This window comes from Carlito syrichta, unplaced genomic scaffold, assembly GCF_000164805.1.
Source record: "Carlito syrichta isolate Samal-C Ts95f unplaced genomic scaffold, Tarsius_syrichta-2.0.1 Scaffold169247, whole genome shotgun sequence".
NCBI classification, from domain to species: domain Eukaryota; kingdom Metazoa; phylum Chordata; class Mammalia; order Primates; family Tarsiidae; genus Carlito; species Carlito syrichta.
This window is the reverse complement of record NW_007113343.1, coordinates 377,473-398,790: the sequence shown is the minus strand read 5'-3', so window position 1 is coordinate 398,790 and position 21,318 is coordinate 377,473. Positions and strand designations below refer to the sequence as shown.

The following is a 21,318-nucleotide window of genomic DNA, read 5'->3' as shown; positions in this document are numbered from 1 at the left end:
CGCAACATAGTGAGAACTCATCTCTAAAAAAAAAGTACCTGTAGTTCTTGGAAGGCTGAGGTGGAAGGATCGCCTGAGCCTAGAGGGTCGAGGCTGTGGTGGCTGTGAGCAGCATACCACTGCACTCCAGTCTGAGTGAAAGAGTGAGACTCCGACTCAAAAATAAATAAATAAATAGATTAGCAGGGTGTGGTGGTGGGCGCTTGCCATCTCGGCTACTCTGGAGGCTGAGGCGGAAGGATTGCCCGAGCCCAGATGGTCAAAGTTGGCATGAGCCATGATGACACCACTGCACTCCAGCCTGGGCAACAGAGTAAGACCTGGACTCAAAAATGCAAAACAAAACAACAACCACAGCAGCAAAAGATCACTTTGACCGCTGTATGGAGAAGAGGCTGGAGAAGTATGACAGGAGAAAGGAGAGCAAGTCTTTAGATGCTGTGGCAGGGTCCAGATAAGAGATGACAGTAGCCTGGACAAGGGAGGTGACTGTGGTGGTGGGAAGAGGGGTGTGGATTCAAGCACTGGGCTGTGAGTCACAGGGCTCCTTGTACGGCGTGTGTAAAGGTGTTATGGGAAGAGCTGTGCTGCCGTTCTGACTGAAGTGACAGCAGATGAGCCCATTCTAAGGGGACATGGTGAGCCGACTCTTTGAAAAACGGGTCTCGTGATGAAAGAGCTTTGTTACGAATCATGCTCTGTGTTGTGTTATTGAAACATGTCAAGCAACAGCCTCCATGCTGGTCGCAGAAAGAATAATTACCCTGACTCTCTGTGTTGTCAGTAACTTCTTCACAGGGCTCACAGGCTTTCAGCGAAAATTGGAGCCAAATGAACAGGGAATCAGTGCCATCCCCAGAACATATGGGTCATGGGAGTAAAGGCCATCGCTTGGGGCCTTCAATGCTGCCCTCTCCTGAGCCTTAAAGCCATCCCTGGATGTGGGATTTGTAACAAAGTTCCTTTCAAAGCATGGTCACCACAGGAGAAGCATTGGCTTGTCCTTGTGCTTCTTTGGGGATGAGATACATCCTTTTGTCTTCAGTACCAGCTGTGTGGTCTTGAACAAGGGACATTCTTTAGTCCTCCCTTGGAACTGGGGATAATAACTACCTCACAGGGTTATTCTGAAGAGCCCGCTGTAAAATTTGTATGCCAATAGCTAAGACTGACTAAGTGCTCGTTATGAAGTAGGCTTTTTATTTCAGTGTTTTGCATGCCATTGCTTTAATCCTCTCAACAACCTTACGAGATCTAGGCGCCATCATGGTGAGGAAACTGAAGCACAGTGAGATCAAGTGACTTGCCCAAGGTCACATGACTGGTATGAAGCAGAACCAGGATGTGAACTCTGTGGATCAACAGTCTGATTGCAAACCTTTGCTCAACCACCATGTTTTGCTGCCTCCCGGCAAGTGCAGTCCAGGACCTGACTCGTAGTGAACGCTCAGTGAGAATGCTCGTTTCCTTTCCATTGGCCCTAAATTACACACTAAATGCAAGTCAAGCTTAAGTAAGAGATAAGTCAGTTAACTGCCTTCCAGCTCCAACAGCCTCAATCCTATAGGGACCCACTGGTGTGATGCAGGTTGGTGAAAGAGGAACTATTCTCTTCCTAGCAAAAGGGAGTTTGCTTTGTCCCAAACTTCTTGTTATTGATGGGTATTTGTTATACACATGAACATCATCCACCAAATTGTTCAGTTGCCAATATCGGTCACATGACCCCTACTGTCCACTGAGAGATCTTGATTACCTTCCTTCAGAAACCACATTCATCAGCTCTGACCAGATATTTCAGATTCATCTCACATTCAATAAGCATCAATGATTCATGTATTGACTGATGGATGAAGCATCAATCATGTATTGATTTATTCAGCAAGTACTTACAAAGTGCTTCTAGGTGCCTGGCCCTGTGTTAGGTACTAGAGATAAGAAGTGAGTGAGGTCTGCTCTCCAGGAGCATACGGTCAGTGCAGGAGGTGACATCAAGAGCCTGTGGGGGCCAGAGAAGGGAGCAATTGGCCCCGTCCTGAGAATCGCACAAAGACCCTGCAACGTAGGGGCCATGTGGTCAAGGTCTTGGGAGGCAAATTTTCTCAGTGGAAGAAGGAGTAGGGGGACATTCTAAAATCACAAACAAAATGGGCAGAGGCCTAGAGGCACAAAAGGGTGTGCTTGTTCAGGAACTTTGAAAGGTCAGCGTGGCCGGAACAATTGTAGCAAGAGTTTCAAGACACTGCCCGTCACCATTTATTTTTCAAAGCCTAATTGCATTCAGATCAAGCTCCTATTCACCAAGGTTGGTGAGAGGTTTAATATCATTCCCTCCTCTGCAGCTGTCTCTCCCTTGGGTTCTATCAGACCCCAGGGCTTGAGAAAGATGGGGTAGAAGAAAGGTGTCTGGAACTTTCTCTGTGGAGATCTCTAATCCTCGCCTAGGCCTGTGTGGTCCATTTGAAGACAAACATCTCTGCTGGAAGTCCCTGCTGGTCCCTCTATGTCAAACACTGCTGCAGAGAATGTCATCAAGGGTTTTGTTAACTTTTCCCCAAGGGCAAGGAGAACTCAGATCTTTGGTCATAAAAAGTCTCTTCTTTGGGGCTGGGGAGGTGGTGAGGTGGTAGGACTCACGAGTGGAGGGAGAAGGTGCATTAATACTTTTGCTGGTAAATCCACAGAGATGAGAAACAAGTCGTGAATGAATGAGTCAATATCCATCTTGCTATAGGGGTAGAAATAAGGGACAGCCTACGCCCTCATGGACAGTGGTCTTTGGAGACAAGATGACGAGGGCTGAACTTCTCTATGCACATATGAGTGGTCACCTGTGGCCTGGTATAGGAATGCAGAGTCAGGTCCGGGCACTGATGAGTGGCTCTGTGTCTTCTGCAGGTGTGGCAGTGTGGTGGGAGCGTGGAAGTCCTGCCCTGCTCACGGATTGCCCACATTGAGCGAGCCCACAAGCCCTACACAGAGGACCTCACCGCCCATGTCCGCAGGAACGCCCTCCGGGTGGCTGAAGTCTGGATGGACGAATTTAAAAGCCATGTCTACATGGCATGGAACATACCCCAAGAGGTAGGGATCCCAGTGGGCATGGGTTTGGGGATGTGTGGGGGGAAAAAATAACAACAAAATATAGATAAAATTCTTCTCATGAGTCAACCAGATCCTTGTTTGCTGTCTAGAATGGACTCTCAGCCCCAAAACATTTTATATATTGAAGAAAAGGAGTTCTGAGGCTCAATGCCATTTCTTATTTCCCCACCCCGTCACTGGTCAGCATGCTTGAAGGACTTCTCCTCAAATTCACAAAATGTATCTTAATCTCCCTGTAGACTGAATTCAAGGTCCTCCACTGAACTTGACCAAAATTATAAAGAAGATCCATATACCTTTGAGACTTCTTGAGTATGTGGATGGGGATGAGATGCACTCCCACGGGGACCTTCAGCAGGGGAAGGGAATTGTTCTGGGCAGTGTCTAGACTCTTCTAATCTTCACTGTGCCTCATCACTGCTTGCCACCATCCTCTATCCCTCCAGGCACCTACACTTAACAAGTGCCAGAGGAAAAACTTTGTTTCTCTAGTAGTTTTGTTCAGCCTTGCCATGTGTCATATGGAAATGACCTTGGATCTCTGAGTTAAAAGAACCCAACAGATGCTGGCCACAGGATTCCAACCTGCTCACCAGCCTGTCTGCCTGGAGTGTATTGTTTATGTTGCATTCTGTGTGAGAACAAGCTATTGACTGCATGACCTCGTTCTTTCCTCCCAAGGCCATGACGTTTCCCTGAGAGTCCTTTAGAAAGCCGCAGCTCTCTTTCTAATAGCAAAATAATTCATCTTTGCTTGAAGTTTCCATATGAAGACCCCGTTCCCTGAACTCTCCATCAAGCTAAAGTGGCTCTGGCTAAATGATTGAGAAAAATAGGCTGAGCCATGAGTGAGAGTTTTAGGCCACTTCTACCTACCACCACCATGGGGGCGTGGGATTGAATTGGGTGGCATACGCCCAGAATCAGTGAGATTTCAGTAGTTTGGAGGAAGAATGGGGAAGCCAAGGAATATCAGCCAAAGTGCAGCCAACCCTAATACACCAGCCCTGGGATTGCATCCCCGACAGTGAATGTTTCTGGAAGCTGGTGACTCCTGGGCTTGTCTGTGGGATTGGATCATAGTATTCTGCACTGGGTGCTGAGCCCTGCTGTGGTGTCCTCTGATGGCAAAATGTTAAGAAAAATTGGAAACTCCTAGGAGCTCACCAATGAAGCATCACAGGTGCCCAGGTTCTGCTTAGGACTGGTGATCTGTGTGTCTTCCCGCCCCCTCTCTCCATACCCTCCAGCTGCAGACCGTCTAGCCCTCTCCCCATTGCAACTGACAGATGTTGAAATGCACAACAACTCAATGAATGGTAGATGACTGAGTGAAAACAAGTGGAAAATGATGGAACTCACTGTCTGTCTGTGCCTCCTCAAGGGGGTAGTTCAAACCAAATCAAATGGGTAGGAGGAAGTGAAGACAGATAGATGAGAGGTGGTATTGTCCAGGATGATGCCTTAGGTAGAGAATGAAGGGGTTGGTGTATTTCCTAATAGACTCTCTGTGTTGAAATATGCTCTCCTTTCTGTTATCAAATGTATGCAAAGAATGGACACTTCTTCACCTCCCAATCACTTCTCACATCCCATATTCCATCAAAGCTGTCAAGGTCAACATGAGCCTCACAGCTGCCTAATTTCATGGACATTTTAAATTCTTTAACCTACAAGGTTCCACCTTTTCCTTGACACTCTGTAGTCTCTTGGGTCCATGATTCCACACCCTAGGATCTCCTCTCTCTCTCTCTGACTATTCCTTGTGGTGTGTAGATGCTTCCTGGGGGCTCATCCTTGACTGATTGCTCTCATTAGTCACCATCTCCCTGGTTAATCTCTACTCTTGGATGTGACTACCACCCATATGTTGATGACTTTCCAATGAATATCTCTAGCCCTGATTTCTGCCTTTACTCTCAGACTTACATCTCCAGTTGGCAGCTGGCTATCTCCTGCCGGGTGTTCCTCCAGACTCTCAGGTTGAATCTGACCAACTGAACACATTTTCTTCCCTCAGCTCTGCTCCTGTTCTTATTATCTGCCTCAGATCACAGTGCCGCCATCTGCCAGACACATAAGTTTGGGATGGACGTCGCCTTCAGTCTTTCTCCCTCTCGGTGCACTTTGTCGTCAATCTTGAGCCCTCCTGCCCGTTCCCACCTCCTCTCACATCTGAATTCAGACCCTGTCTCTTCTTCTGTAACAATCTCCAACTGGCCTTTTTGGCTCAAGTCTCATCCTCTTCACATATATCCTCCATGCTACCCAAAATTCTCTTTTAAAAAACTCACAGCAGCCATGCCATTGCCCCACTTAAAATCTTTAAGTGACTCCCCACTGTGTAGAAGATCAAGCATAAAGCCCAGTGTTTGACATGGCATCTAACATGCCCATACTCTCTCTCTCCTGCCTGTAGCTCAGCCTACCTGCCCTTTGGTCCTGGTTCTGGAGTCTCCATAGACCACATGGGCTGTGAGAACTGCCTGTACACACTATCCCTTCCATGCTGCTTATCACCTATCACCTCTGTGTACGTGCTCATTTTTTCTCTCTGCTTGAAATTCCCTGCCCTCTACCTCTTCTCCAGTGCCCACCCTTACCAAGCCATCTCCACCCTTTGAGACTCACCTCCAGTGACCCTTTCTCTAGAAAGCCAGCTCCCTCTTCCATATATATCTCTGTTGTTGCATGACCAGCTTGTGGAAGTATTCTGTTGTCTAAAGTTTCTCATTAGACCAGTGGCCCTCAAATCTGCCTGAACTCTAAAATCACTTGACTCTACCCCCGAGAGGATGACTTAATTGGTTGTGAAAGGGTCTTGGAATCTGTGTATGAAAAGTCCTTCAGAACTGCTGAAAACCACTGCAATAGGCCATGGGCTTCCTAGGGACACACTGTGATTCATATTTGTGCCACTGTCCCTAGCAAAAGGCAGGGTGTATGGTAAGCGCTCAGTGAAACCTTGCTAATTAACAAAAGACTCTCCTGGCAGTGTGTGTAATCCCTTTTCCCTTTGGTCAGTGGCCCCTGAAAGCAGATCTTCAGGGAGAACTTTTAAAAATACTAATATGGGGGCTGGGCATAGTGGCTCACACCTGTGATGTCAGCACTTTGGGAGGCCTAGGTGGGAGGCTTGCTTGGAGGCAGGTGTTTGAGACCTCCTAGACTATGTTGTCACCTCAGCAACATAGCCAGACCTCATCTCTACAAAACCTTTTTAAAAATAGCTTCTCACCTACTCCCGAGGATGAGGCGGAAGGATTGCCTGAGCCCAGGAGATTGAGGCTGCAGTGAGCCATGATCGTGCCACTACACTCCAGCCTGGGTGACAGAGAGAGACTCCAACTCAAAAATAAATAAATAAAGGCTGATTTGGGTCTCATCCTCAGAGATTCTAATGAGTAGGTCTCTAGCAATCCCAGACTCTATAAAAATCTGTCCAGATGATGGTTAGGGTGGCCAGATTTGGTTAACACAAATTTAGCTAATCCTCCTCATTTTTCCAAACTTACCTCAAGCATCACCTACTCCAAGAAGCCTTCTTTGCTCATCTCCTCATGGCCTACCTTCCTGGCCTCCCCATAATGAAGATAGATTAAGGGCTCCTCCTCTGTTTTTGCCTTACACTTTCTCTTTCCTTCCATGCTTCACAGTATGCGTAGAGAGTCTGTGGACTTGCCTGAATCTCCCAGACTCTCAGGCCAAGACTGTGACTGACTTCTCTTTGTCTATACAGTGGTTAGGACAGAGTCTGCCACATAGCAAATGGGCACTTGGTTAGGATGAGTTGAAAAAGAAAGGGAGGAAGGATGTGGAGATGCTACATGTTCTGTGTGACTTCCGTTGGAGGTTTCCCAGCTGCCCCTGACGTGTGGCACCCCAATCCCTTCTGTTCAGCCACAGGCCCATCTGCTCCCAATTTCCTTAAGCTTTCACTGAGAGCATCCCAGCTGCAAACGGAGGTCAGAGCCCTTCAACCCTGCACAGGTGACTTCCTGGAGAATTAAACACATCCATACATATAAAGACTGATCAACGCTTGGCATATAGAAAGCGCTAGATATGTGTTAACCCTTGTTGATGTGATTGCTTAAGCCCTGTGCATTCTTCCCATAGCCTTGAAATGCCCTTCCTGGGCAGACACTTCTGCTTGTTCTCTCCCATGCCAAGTCCTCCTCTGAGCATGCACTGAGCAGAGCTGGCCCTCTCCCTGGCCCCCTTGCCACATCCAGTCCCAGCTTTTGAAAGGCCAAAGGAGCCTCCAGCTCCTGCTTCCTTCTACTTTAATTGAAAAATCAGTTTGTTTATCAATAAACAGAAAGCCATCCGGAAGCAAAGCATTAATGTGTCCTTAAGTAGAGTTCTGGAGTTCCAGGCCAGCCCCTGCTTCTATTCCCCACAGATAGGCTGAATGCCAGGGATGGCTCACCATGGTACTTCTGGATGGTCCTTCTTCAGGTCTGGCTATGTGGAATTGTGTGACTGTGTGACTAGACTCCCGGGCACCTTTTTAGGTGGTTGATTTTGCTTCTTAGGGCTGCTGTAACAAATGACCATGAACTCGGTGGCTTCAAACAACAGAAAATTATTCTTTCATTGTTTTGGAAGCCAGAAGTCTAAAATAAGGGGCTGACAGAGTTGTGCTCCCCCTGACGTCTCGAGGGAAGAATCCTTCCTTGCCTCAGCCAGCTTCTAGTGGCTTCCAATGTTCTTCAGCTTGTAGATGCATCACTCTAGTCTCTGCCTCTGTCTTCTCACGGCCTTCTTCTGTCTGTGCAAACCTCCCTCTCCTTTCTTCTATAAAGATATCAGTCATCGGGCTTAGGGCTCACCCTAAACCCAAGATGATTTCATCTTGAGATCCTGGGCTAATTATATCTGCAGAGACCCTATTTTCCAAGTCAAGTCACATTCAGAGCTTCTGGATAGACATGAATTTTGGAAAAGGACATTTTTGGACTAAGTATTTGGCAAAAAAGGAAGCTGCATTTATTGTTTTGTAACAATAAGGGTCAGAGTGACCTTTTCTGAGAAGGTTTGCTTATTTCTCAAGGTATGTCCCCTGCTCTGAAGAGGGATTTGATGCAATTTGCAGTAAACACACAGTGCAGACATGCTGAACCGTCAAAACAGAAAGGCAAAACATCAGCTCATACAGAGGAAGGGGAAGGGACCCAGTAGCCAGAAATGTAAGCTGAACAAAAGCCTGGCTCTCCAGCGTCCCAGCAGCTAAGGTAGAGATAGCCTCCTGGTGAATTCAATATCACTCATCTTTTATGAGATCATAAGGAGAGAGACCCAACTTCGCCCTGATCCTGAGTACAGAAAGAAAGCTTTTCCATCAGAACCCAGAATTTCAGGAAAACACAAGGCCTTCCTGAGACAGGTTTTTCTAGTGACTCCCTGTAAAAGCCAAGACATGGTGTTATATTATAGTCACAGAAAGGCAATTGTAGCATAAAAAGAGAAGAAACAGATGGGTCCAGGGAAACAGTTTTGTATTATAAGGATAAAGACAGAGGAGTGTAAAGAATTAATATTTAACTGATCCCTTGAGGTGGGGGATTATAGGTAGGTTACACCTATTACCAGTTCTTGTGTTCATAGCTTTATAAATATTCTCTCAACTCATCTCATCAATGTAGTTCAGGTTCAGTAATAGGCCTGGGGGCATGGAGATGAGTTTGATGGATGTTTCTGACCCTAAGGAGGCCAAGCCCAGCAGAGGAAAGCTCTGGGTAGGAATGTGATAGCTGACAAATCATAGCCGAGGTCGGTAAGAAGTACTAGGAGGTGGGTCCTTGCTGCAATTGCTTCCCAAGAGTCTGGAACTGGAACCTTCAGTCTGTAGCAGATTCAAATTGCTATATTCTATGAACTGTTGTGGGTAAAAATTAATTCATTTCATCTATATCTAAATTTGTTTTTACTTGGGCCCCCGTTGTCTGATATCAAAAATTTGTTCTGTTTATGTCTGGCTAACTGCAGCCATTTTTGTGAATTTTTTTTTTTTTTTTTTCAGTCTCAGACACTTCAGGCATAAACTCCATCAATTTCATCATCTGCCCAACCTCAGTCACTTGGCCCCTGAAGATGATGCTGGAATGGCTGTGGGGGAGGTGGGGGGTGGGGAGGTGGCTTCACACAGAAAGCACAGGGACTGCAGTGTCAGTGGGAGAGACTTCACCTCCCACCTTCATCTGCCTCTGCTCTGGGCTGACGTCATACGGGAGCCACCCAACCCGGTAGTCCCTGGCTCCATCCCTGCCAGGGTGGCATCTCTGAGATGTCACTGGGTCTCCAACTGATTGTCAGCGGATGGACCCCTCAGCATCCGCTGCTATAGCATCAGCGTTTTCTCAGCCTCACTCAGCAGCTGGTGTGCAGGCCCAGGAATTCTTAGTGCTCCCCAACTCTGCTTGACAGGAAATGTGGGGGCCTTGCTGTCCACTCATGGATACATCCATGCCTCCACCTCTGATCCCTGGCTGCTGCACCATCAGGGCTCAGGAGCTACCTCCCCAAGGCACGTGGGAAATGAGGGACACAACTACTCTCTACACCAACATGTACAAGCTTAACGAGAAACGGCTTCTCCCACAAGAACTTGGTCTCAGGAGGTAGAAGGGCAGGATCTTCCAAATGCATAGAGTAGGGTTAAGAATATAAACTGGGTCCAGGATCATTGGGTTCAAATCTTATCTCCACCATTTATTAGTTGTAGGGCGTTGGGCAAAAGATTAATATTTAACCAATCCCTTGAGGTGGGGAATGGGAGGTCACTGAACCTCTCTTAGTCTCAACTTCTCCTCTGTAAAGGATTATGTCGTGCTCCCTTATGGGTTTAAATGGGAAAATATACATATGAGTGACTATAAGTAAATAAATATCAATGTATATGCGTATCTCATTCAGAGCAGAGCCTAGCACATTGGAAGCATTAGATGATGCTTAGGAATAAAGTTAGACTTAGCATTATTTCATCTTCAATGTCTTTTCCTTTCTTCTCTCTCTTACCCCACAGCAAAGACGCTCTCGTCTTGCCTCCTGAGATAGGGAAATTCAGAATGATTTCTTTCCATTTCTTTCAACAACACTCAGACCATAGCTTCTTTTTTTTTCTCCCCTCCCCCGATTTTTAATCTAAGGAGGTGATGTTTATTTTCAGTGGCCTTTTATGATAGTGTCCATCAATGTTGACCTCATGTTTCAGAGTCCAAATGAGGTTGGCTATGAAGTTAAGGTAATGTGGGGTTAAGGCAATGTGGGGAAATGCAAGAGTTAACGTCTCACATAGTGTCCCTTCACTAGACAGTCTCCAGGGATCTTGGTTGGGGATGCTGAGTCACACCAAGATTGGGGGGAAGCTGCAAGCTGGGGGTGGCTGCATCTCTTTGATTCTGCATCCCTGTGCAGGACTCAGGAATTGACATTGGGGACATCACCGCAAGGAAGGCGCTGAGGAAACAGCTGCAGTGCAAGACTTTTCGGTGGTACCTGGTCAGCGTGTACCCAGAGATGCGGATGTACTCGGACATCATTGCCTATGGAGTGGTAAGGAACTGGTCTCCTCGGGTCTCCTTCAGACACAGATGGAGAGCAAGACCAGAGAAAAGTGTAGGGAGGAAAGGGGAGGGAGGGAAAGAGCCCCTCCGCAGCCCTCTCAGGGACCTATGGTAGACCTGGGGCCAAATGCTGGTTTCTGGACCTGTGAGACAGCCTTTGATTTCATAGCCCAGACCTCTCAAGTCCCTTGAGGGAGAGGCTTGTCTCTCCTTTATGGTCCTGAGCAATTCCACTCTGGCCCTCAATCTGCATATCCCACTTAGTAGAGTATATAATAAAGCAGTTAGCTTAAGATTGCAAGGTAACAAAACTAAAATGCCATTCTTCCAGCTGCAGTGCCTGGGGATCTGTTAACCACCCTGTGTGCTTCCCTCACCAAAAGGCATATGCCTTCCACTTGCATGTAGAGAGCCTCCCTGGGAGGAGCATTCTTGGGTTAGCTGCATTTTGCTATATTTTTAGTATTGATTGTTGATGAGGACAGAGAACTTCTTCCTGAGGAGAAAGAACAAGATGGAGGGAGCAGAGCATAGGGTTTGGCGATAGACAGACCTTGTCCAAACCTTGACCAGGCAACTTTCTGGGCAAGTCTTCATGTGTGTAGGCCTCAGTTCCCTCATCTGTAAACGGGATAAATTATTACTGTCCTCATGGGGGTAGAAGAAGGTCTAAGATGTAGGTCTACATATATCTTCTGTCTAAGGTTAAAATATCTTAAACATGGTAAACTCTCCCATTCTCTCAATATCCCCAGAGTCATACAGGGAAAATACCACAAGTTATTTCAAGTGGTACCTGATTGATTGTTGGATATCTCACCTGGTTTTTGCTGACTTACAGTCTGCACACGTAAAGTTTTTCTATGACCATTAACCCTCCAGGCTACTCAGTTAGGGTTGCTTATATTATCTCCATGTTACAGATGGGGAAACAGAAAGGCAGAAAGTGACTTGTACATGTTCACACAGACAATCAACATTTGAAACTGAGTCTGAAACACCAGCTTCTGATACCACTCTGTTTCCTCGCTTTGCAGAGTATCCCCCCCTCAGACCTTATTATTTTCCTTTTTTGATGAGCTTATATATGTTTTTTAATGTTTGGATTCAAAGATTACATGTACAGGTTTGTTACATGAATATATCCTGTGATGGCAAGGTTTGGCCTTCTATTAAGCCCTTCTTCCAAATGATGCACATGGTACCCAATGGGTAGTTTTTTGTTGGTTTTTTTGAGTTGGAGTCTCAATTTGTCGCTCAGACTGTAGTGCAGTGGCCACTCCCAGCCACCGCAGCCTCGACCTGCTGGGCTCCAGCGATCCTTCCGCCTCAACCTTCCAAGTAGCTGGAACTACAAGTGCGCGCTACCACGCCCGGCTCATTTTGATTTATTGTAGAGATGAGGTCTTGCCAAGTTGCCCAGGCGGGTCTCGAACCCGCGGGCTCAGGCAATCCACTCACTGCAGCCTCCCAAAGGCACGGGATTACAGGCTGAGCCACCGAGCCTGGCAGTAGTTCTTCAACCCTTTCCCCTCTCCTCTCTTTAAGAGTCTTCAGTGTTTGTTGTTCCCATCTTTATGGCTGTGTGTACCCAACGTTTAGCTCCCACTTCTAAGTGAGAAGATATGGTATTTGATTTTCTGTTTGTGCTAGTTCGCTTAGAATAATGGAACCAGCTGTATCCACTCAGACTTTTGTTGATATCTCAGGACAAAAACTTGAAGGAAGAACTGAGGCCTCTTCCTTTGATGACCTGTGGTCAGAGCTGAGTTCACGGTTTGCCCTAGTGCGTAGTAGACAGAGCATTTTCCTGGGAGCAGGAAGAATCCTTGCTGAGATGCGGGCTTCCTGACCCTCACATCCTGGGATTCTAAAGCAGAGAGAACTGGGATCCCAGGAGCCTTCTGAGAGCCTCCGTTGTCTAGGAGCCAGCCTATAGGAGAGTGTCTTATCCTCTCCTGAGTGTCCCTATGGTGTGGTTGTCCCAAGAGAACATCCCAGGGACCGCCTGCCTCTCCATTCTCAGGCTTGTGTAATTCTGATGTCAGCAAACACCTCAACTGGTGCTGACCAGGCGGTACCCAAGTCTCCAGATCCTATCATCACCATGGAAACACATTGCACTGGAAAATGCCCATCTGTCCCATCTACCTCTCAGAACCAGCCTGAGGACACAGCTGCCTCTGATACCCCACACCCTGCCCCACAGCAAGTGTGTGTGCTGTCGGACCCGGTCCTAAGAGAGTAGTTACGCTGCTGTAGCTCCAGGACGACTGTTGACCCAAACTTCTGTGAGCCAGGGCAAGCTTCTGGACTCGAGTTCTCAGCAGGCTGTCAGCTGTAACTGAGCAGGATTAAGCAAACTCACGCAGGGAGACCAAGGAAGCGAGAACAGTGGAGATGGATACACGCAGACATGGCAGTTCTGGGTCTTGGCCAAAGGCCTTTTGTCATTCTCTAGGCAAGAGGATCTCATTTTATGTGCATAGGCAGCAGGTTTCCCACAAAGCTCCTTGACATCACCCCTGGAAACATCTGGCTTATCAAATGGCAACAGCATATACAGGGTTGTGATCCAGGTCTGCCTTAGTTAGTCTCTAGCCCGGGTGGTTTTCACTCTGTCATGCTGAAAGCCCATCCACTCATCCTTCTGAGGGTCTGAACTGTGTTAGCCATCCCTGAAACTGATGAAAGCCTCTGACCCCCCGCACGTGCATAGCCAGCCACTGCTCAGGGCCCAGCCGGCCTCCTCTCCCTCCTGCCTCCTCCACAGACTGGGCTTTTCTGTGACAGACACGCCTGCTTGTCTAAGAGCATAATAAACTCCTAGCAGGGCAGCAGGGGGAAGATGGGCAGAGAGGAGGCAGTCAGCAGGGCAGGAGGATTTGCTGGATCCGAATCGTTCTTCCTGGGGATTATGTTTATCCTAAAATGGGGAGATCAGATGTCTTTTCAGAGGCAGTTTCCTTTCTCTTTTTCATTCCAACTAGTGCCATAACTACCATTGTTCAGGACAAATGACTTCTGGAACTCTCAGTTGAGCCAGTGTCAAGTCCATAACCCAGGCCGTTAACCCACTAATAGGTCCCATTAATGACTCCTGCGGGCAGAGGGGCCTGTGGGCTCCACCATGCGGGCACGGGTTTCCCCTGGATCACTGGGCCCCACGTCCAGAAGACTCTGGATATGTCCCAGCTCAGATCTGAGAGAAGAGGTGGAAGAGCAGCCCGGCTTCTGCACGTTAGCCTTGCCGCTAGCTGACTGTGTAACCTTGACAAAGCACAAAAGCTTCATGGTCACAGTAATGCCAAGGGGGGGTCTTTTACAGCCTCAGGGCTGCAGCCATTTGCATGGTGGAAAGAATTTGGATTCTGGAGTCAGATGGATGCCAACCCTGCCATTTGTACACTACGATGCCATTCATCTGATAATGCCATTCAACTGTTCCCTTTCTTCATGCACTCACACAACAAGCCTTGACTGTCTGCTAGGTGCCTGGCCTGTGTTATTCATAGTGAGGGAACCTGAGACCATACTGGTACCTAACAGGGGATAGGCAAGTTGGAAGCAACAAGAATCTGCCAAGAGCTATCCTAAGAGGAAGGGCAGGTTGGGGCATGAGGCCATGGTCTCACACCCAGACTTGGGTCAGGAAAGGCTTCCAGAGTGACTGATAAGCTGAGAATCAAAGAGGCAAAAAGAGAAGACCAGAGCAGAGGGGTAGGGTGGGGAAGTGTCCCACAGGGGCATGGCATGACAGACAGAGAGGGGTGTGGCGCTTGCTGCTGTATGCCGCAGCTTCTTCAGAGAGATGGAATTTCAGTGTGTTGTCTTGAACTCTTGACCTCAAGTGATCCTCCCCCCTCAGCCTCCCCAAGTGCTGGAATTGCAGGCATGAGCTGCCACCCCCGACCTCCCTCATTCTTAAAATAGATAATGTCACTGTCCTGGCTGGTTACTTTGAGAATTAGGGGGGATATACATGGGAAGTGCTTCCAGTGGTGCCTAGGCCATTCATGCACTCATAAAAGTGAGTTTCCCCCAAATGGCTTTCAGGAAGGGTACAGAAATGATAGTATTATAGCATCTAACAATTATCGCACATTTGTGGTGGGCCAGGCCCTAGGCTAAGCACCTGTAGGTATTGTTCTGCCTAATCCTCAGAATAGTCCTAGCAGGTAGGTACTATTATTGCTCCTATTTTAGAGAGAAGAAAACACACAGGAAGGAGTGATATTGCTCTGTTCGAGACCACACGGCCGGAAAGAGCCAGGATTCTACCCAGCCTTCTTCTTCTAGCCCCTTCAATAGACCACCTATTCAATAGGAAAGGGGTGACACAGAGCCAGAGAGGATTTTCTCAAAAGATACCCGCTCCCTCACACCAGGCTGGCTTTGAGAACCCAAGGGAAAGCCAAGCCCAGCAACAGGCTCCCGGGGCCTTCTTCCATGCTGCAGCAGTTAGCAGCTTTCGTGAATGGGCTACAGTGCTTGGCTGTAGATGTGACATCTACCTCTCCGTGGGCTGCAGGACAGGAACGGAGTGTGTTTACATATGCTCTTTCCACAAAGGCGAGCCAAGTAATTGGTTGATAATAGTGGGTTTGCTGCATGAATTCTGCTGGGGGCTCCGCCTGGGGATTTGACACATGTTCACACGCTATTTCTTCAGAATCTCTAAACTGTAAGCTTGGGATTAAGCTGCTATCACCCAACAGAGGAAAGGAAGCTCAAGAGGGAAAAAATTTGACTCTGTTTCTTGTCCCCTGTTAAGAGCAAGATATGCAGAGAACTCACGTGGGACTCTGGTTATCTGTTCCACTTCATGCCCCTTAATTGGGTTCATTTCACTGCTGCCACAAACCATCTGGACTACTAAACCTAGCCGCTGCCTGTCTCTGGCCTTCCTCTGGACAGGTGGCCCACCTGGGATTCCTTACCTTTGTCTTCCCTGGATTCTGATCTCCAGTGCCCTGTCCTAGACAGAGTGCTGGGATTCCTAAAAAGAGAGCCCCAGATAACTTGAGCTAGCTCTCTTTGAGGTGGGGATGGGTGAGGATGCCACAAATTCTCTCACGGGCACAAGAACTGAATTACATGGGCATGGGCACTCCAGCTGGGAAGCCACCAAAGCTACCACAAGGGCAGGATGGTCTCTCTTGCCTCTACTTCTCTCTGCCTCGTATGTTGTTGCATCCTTGATCACAATTGGCTTTCTCTGCTGGCACCTGGCCCAGCAGGTCCCCGACATCCAATCTAAATGACCTGGCGGTTCTAGTGGCCACCACCCACTGAGCATAGTTTCTGGGCACCACTTAGATTCCTAAGACAGGATAAGAGAATGATGAGATGGGGTGAGAGAGAGGGAGAGGAAGAATGGTGGATTCATCTACACTGGGGATCAGTGTCCACTGTGACCCACACAGCTGTGGCTGGCAAGTAGGACCCCGTGGGCTGAGCCTACCCTTTCCAAAGTGGGCTTAAGCAGGAAGGCAGCATTGAATGTTGGCTCCAGGCATGTTATATTGATGGCCAGAGCTGGGTCCATGCACTTGCAGGTAAGGATAAGAGATATCTCCCTCTTTTCCTGCTCCCACCCTGGTTCCCCTCCTCTCTTGTTCTCCCACCCAACCTCCCACTTGGGAGGAACCTCAGCAGGTGGCTGCCATGAGGCCTGGCCAAGTCACTGCCAGGTCTGCAGGAGGCAGAGAGCACCTGGTCCCACAAGACCTCCCACGCCTGAAAACAGAAAATATATTGCCCATTTCCCTCAAATCCCCAGTAAAGACATCTCTCAGGGACCCTTGAAGACCATTATGCCACCCCTGGGGAAGTGGAGGGGGCAGAGAAGCCAGCGCCATCTTGTGTGTGCACGTCTGTGTAGCTCTTATTTTTACTCACACTCAGCTCCAAAAGCCAGCTTGCTGTTTAACAAGATGTAAATGTTTTTCCTTCAAGGGAGGCTGGTCTCCCCTCAGCACCTTTATGCAAGGCGAGAGCTGGTGCCTGTTGGTTCCATAGTGTTCAGGGGCCTTGGGCTGATTATGGAAATGGAGTCTGTCTCTGTGGGATGCATGTTTCTCCCGAGTTAATGCATTTGCTTTCTCTGTTCTTCTGTCTTTGGTGTGACCGTCTCTCCTCTGATGTTCAGCTGCAGAATTCCCTGAAGACTGATTTGTGTCTTGATCAGGGGCCAGATACAGAGAATGTTCCCATCATGTACATCTGCCACGGGATGACACCCCAGGTGAGTCCTCTAGAGATCCCTGTGCCAAGAGAGTATGTTTGAGTGTCTGGCGTGGGGAAGAAGAGCTAACCTCTGTCCTGGCTGCTCCAGACCAGAGGCCTCCGGGGCTCTTCATTAGGAAATATCCTTAGAGTGGGCACTGTGACTCATGCCTGTAATACCAGCTCGTTGGGAGGCCCAGGTGGGAGAATTGCTTGAGCCCAGGAGTTCAAGACCATCCTGGGCAACATAACAAGATCTTGTCTCTATTAAAAAAAAATGAGTTGGGCATGGTGACATGCACCTGTAGTTCCAGCTACTCAGGAAGCTGAGGCTGAGGTAAGCTGAGGGAGTCGAGGCTGTGGGACCTGTGATCATGCCATTACACTCTAACCTGGGCAACAGAGTGAGATCTCGCCTCAAAAAAAATCCTTATGAGCAGAAGATAGTCACACCTGCCTCAGCTGGAAGGAGACTGGGGAAGTGGATGCTAGGCTTTCAGGATCCTCTGGAATGGGAAAGAAAGGGATACATTTCTAAGGAGAAACACCTGTCTCCTTTAGGTGAAACTATGGGTCCATCACAGTCCTAGTTCTGGTAACCAAGCTGCTCCCTAGCACGAGAGAGTCTGAGGGTCCCTGAAGTTCTCTGAGATGTCAGAGCCCCTTCAGAGTGCCATGGTGTGGTCTTCAAGTCTGCCCCTTAGTAGATCGTAGCTGCGGTCAAGATTTAAAGCCAAGGGACTCCTTTCCTGCTCTTCTTCTGACCTCCTCCTAGTGAAGAAGGAACAGTAGCCACAAGGAAAATAAGTTATCCTTGCAAATTCCCCATCCACAATCCAGGCTTCAGAGGATGCCCACTCTAAGGATACTTCCTAATGAAGAGCCCCAGAGGCCTCTGGTCTAGAGCAGCCAGGACAGAGGTTAGCTATTCTTCCCCACGCCAGACACTCAACAAGAATGGTTTATTCAACAAAGTACAACAGACAACCACTGGCCAAGGATGCCATGGGCCAACCTGTTCTGCATTGATAACATTCCAGGAGTTTACATAAGTAAACTCCAGCTTAACTCCAGAAGCATAGAATGATTAAAAAATGTTAGTCTATACGTTATATATGTGTGTGCAATTGCAAGATTTTCCTGATTGGGATGCTGATGACATGGGTGTGTTCACTCTGGAAAATTCCTTAAGCTGTTCACTTATAATTCATCTATTTTCTGTGTATATGTTTTACTTTAGCATGATATTTATATCGACAGTCATCCATTAAAAATGCTGCACCATTGTAACAATGAAATATGTTTAAAAGAGTTGTTACCTGCTGAAACATTTGATTGGAGGACTTCATGAGGTGTGTGTCACTCTGTGTGTGAATGATGAGACTTCCTGGGATTGTCCACAATCAAGGTGCTGGTCAGTTTAGTTTCTGGTGAGGGCTCTCTTCCTGGCTTGTAGATGGTCATCTTCTTGCTGTGTCCTCACATGGAGGAGAGGGGCCATACGTACCAGTGAGCTCACTGGTACATATACTTAGAAGGACACTGATTCTATTGAATCAAGGCTCTAGCCTTATGACCTCACTTAACCCTAACTTGAAGATTTGGAAAATTCTGAGCCTATCTACACTGCACAAAAATGAGAAAACTTGCTCTGAAGAGAAGACTAAGGTTCATGATGAGAAGATCATTATGTGACTCATGGACTTAGCCATCTCAACAGAAGCCAGGAATAGAGATGAGACTATACCAGTAGAGACACTGCCTGTCAGAATGTAAGAGGACAGAGAAAGTGTGATGGCATGAAGGAAGGCTGTTGGGTGTACTTGGCTTCTCTAGGACCACATGGACCACAGAACTATTTGGCTACAAATGTGCACTGTTCCTTAAGAAGTGAAAATAATGATGCCAAAAGCATTCCAAGAATAATCAGACATGCCACTCCCACCACAGGCCCAGGGGACAGGGCCAGTATCCCATCCAACCAAAGAAGCAGGGCACCCCCCAGACCCATGGCACTGAAGCTGCCACCCCAGTGCATCTGGAGAGCAGAGCATTGGGCCAAAGAGGATTATTATTGAGCCTTGAGAGCACATGGAATTTGATTGCTATTTGCCACAGTTATATTTTGGAAGCACATAACTGTTTACTCCCACAGGCTCATATTTGGAGAGGAATTTTGCCTTGGGATGAATTGTACTTGGAGTTTCACTCATACCTGATTTAGATAATATTTAGGTGAGACTTGAACTTTAGACAAGTAGATGCTGGAATGGGTTAAGACCTTTGGGGCTGTTGGGATGGAATGGATGTGTTTTGCATGTCATAAGGACATGAATTTTGGGAAACCAAGGGCAGAATGTTATGCACTGCACCCTGTCCCTCTCCCAAGTTCACATGTTGAAACCCATATGTAGCATTTGGAGTCAGGAAGTAATTAAGGTTAAGTGGGTTCATAGGGGTGGAGCTGATCTGATGGGATTCCTGTCCTTCTAAGAGTAGACACTGAGAGCTTGCTTGCTAGCTCTCTCCCTGCCATGTGCCAGACACAGTGATAGGACAGCCATCTGCAAACCTGGACGTGGGTTCTCAGTAAAAAACAAGTTGGCCAGCAACTTGGTCTTGGACTTGCCAGCTCCAGAACTGTGAGAAAATAAATTTCTGTTATTTATGCCACCCAATCTCAATACTCTGTTAACAGCATGAGGCAACGAATACACTGCCAAACAGTTTTCCAAAGTAGTTGTACCAATATTTATTCCCACCAGTTTTATGTTACAGTTTTGGTTGTTCTACATCCTTGCCAACATCTGATATTATCTGTATTTTTAATTATAGCCATTGCAGTGGGTGGATAGTGCCATCACACTGTAGTGTCTATTTGCATTTCTTTCATTATTAAGGATATTGGGCACCTGCGTTTTCAGTTTAGTGCATCCCCGTGTTGTTCTTGAGTGTGGGCCAAGATGGCCAGCTCACAAGTAGTTGGTTTTCTTTGTAAATTCCTTCTCTGCTTTCTAATGCTTATGATCTTATCTGGACCACTAGACAAATGCTGAATGTTTCCTTTATGGGATGGTGGACACTGGCCTGAGCAAAATCTGCCAGTCTTCTGCCTGCTGCAGATGATCCAGTGTGGGACAGTCTGTGTTGGAGAACTTGGATCTAGGGCAAGACTGCCTGAGTCTACGTATCAGCTTTGAAACTCTCTGGTTGAAAAATCTTGGCAAGGTTTTGAAATCCGGGCCCACTTTTTTTTATTTGTAAAATGTGAATTAATAATGGCATATGTCACTAGTCAGCATGTAATCCCAGCAATTTGGGAGGTAGGGGCAAGAGGACTGCCTCAGCCCAGGGGCTCAAAACCAGCCTGGGCAACTTAGCGAGTTCTCGTTGCTACAATAAACACAAAAACTGGCAGGGCATGGTGGTGCACACCTGGTGTTCCAGCTACTTGGAAGGCTGAGGAGGATGGATTGCCTGGACATAGCAGGTCTAGGGTGCAGTAGCCGTGATCATGCCACAACGCTCCAGCCTGGGCGACAGGGTGAGACTCCAACTCAAAAAATAATAACAATAATAATGGTATATACCATAAAGGTTGTTAGGATTTAACACATTTAAACTATTTAAAATAGTGCCTGGCACATAGGACGTGCTTAATGGATGTTACCTATTATTATTGCCATAATGATAGTGTTACTGCCATTACTCCTCATTAAGCTGACTCTTGGTCAATGTAAATACCTTTAAGGTATGAGCCACAACCCACCTGGGACTGACTTTCCTTGACCTCATGCGCCACCTGCCATGGGTGCTGGTCCACGTCAAAACATACCCATTGACTACTGGAACATCACTGAGTTGCTATGGCAACAAAAATGCAATGGAGTCAGGGAAAGGGCTGTGAGCTGAGCATCAGCAGGTCTGAGTCCAAGGCTTGGACTTGCCACACATTTGCAATGTCACCTTAAACTTCTCTGGGTCTTTATCATGTTTTATTCTTTTATGGAGGTATAATTTTATACTAACGTACACAAATCTTAAGTGTACAGTAATGAATTGCTCAATGTGCAGACACTGGACTGTCACGATCCACCAAAAGACAGTGACTGTCCTGATCTCTCTCACCATTGACAAGTTTTCTCCAGACCATCTTCTTACCTGCAAGTGATGATGCTAGGTGGGGCCATCTTCAGGCCCAGCTCTCTCAGCTCTGTCAATCTGCTCATCTCCATTCCTTTGTTGTGAAATTCAGTGGCCTGGGGGAGCTGTGAGTTTGTGCTGAGCTTGCTGGGAATGCGGGAGCTGCCTTTGTAAATAAGCTTCTTGATGCCGAGCTGCCGCCAGTGTCATAGACTTGGGGTTCCCCGCCCACCCTTCAGAGCCACAGCACACTCGTCCAGCTCAGCAGTGCAGG

General features: G+C 47.4%; 1 protein-coding gene across 1 annotated transcript in view; it reads left to right on the top strand.

Annotated features, from left to right (window-relative positions):
* The window catches only part of GALNT18 (polypeptide N-acetylgalactosaminyltransferase 18), a 351,517-nt gene that overhangs the window by 293,280 nt on the left and 36,919 nt on the right, over nt 1–21,318 (top strand). The window contains exons 7-9 of the mRNA XM_008051258.1: nt 2,899–3,084; nt 10,525–10,662; nt 16,825–16,920. Of these exons, the coding sequence (XP_008049449.1) occupies nt 2,899–3,084; nt 10,525–10,662; nt 16,825–16,920 (420 nt within the window). The remainder of the gene's footprint in view (nt 1–2,898; nt 3,085–10,524; nt 10,663–16,824; nt 16,921–21,318) is intronic.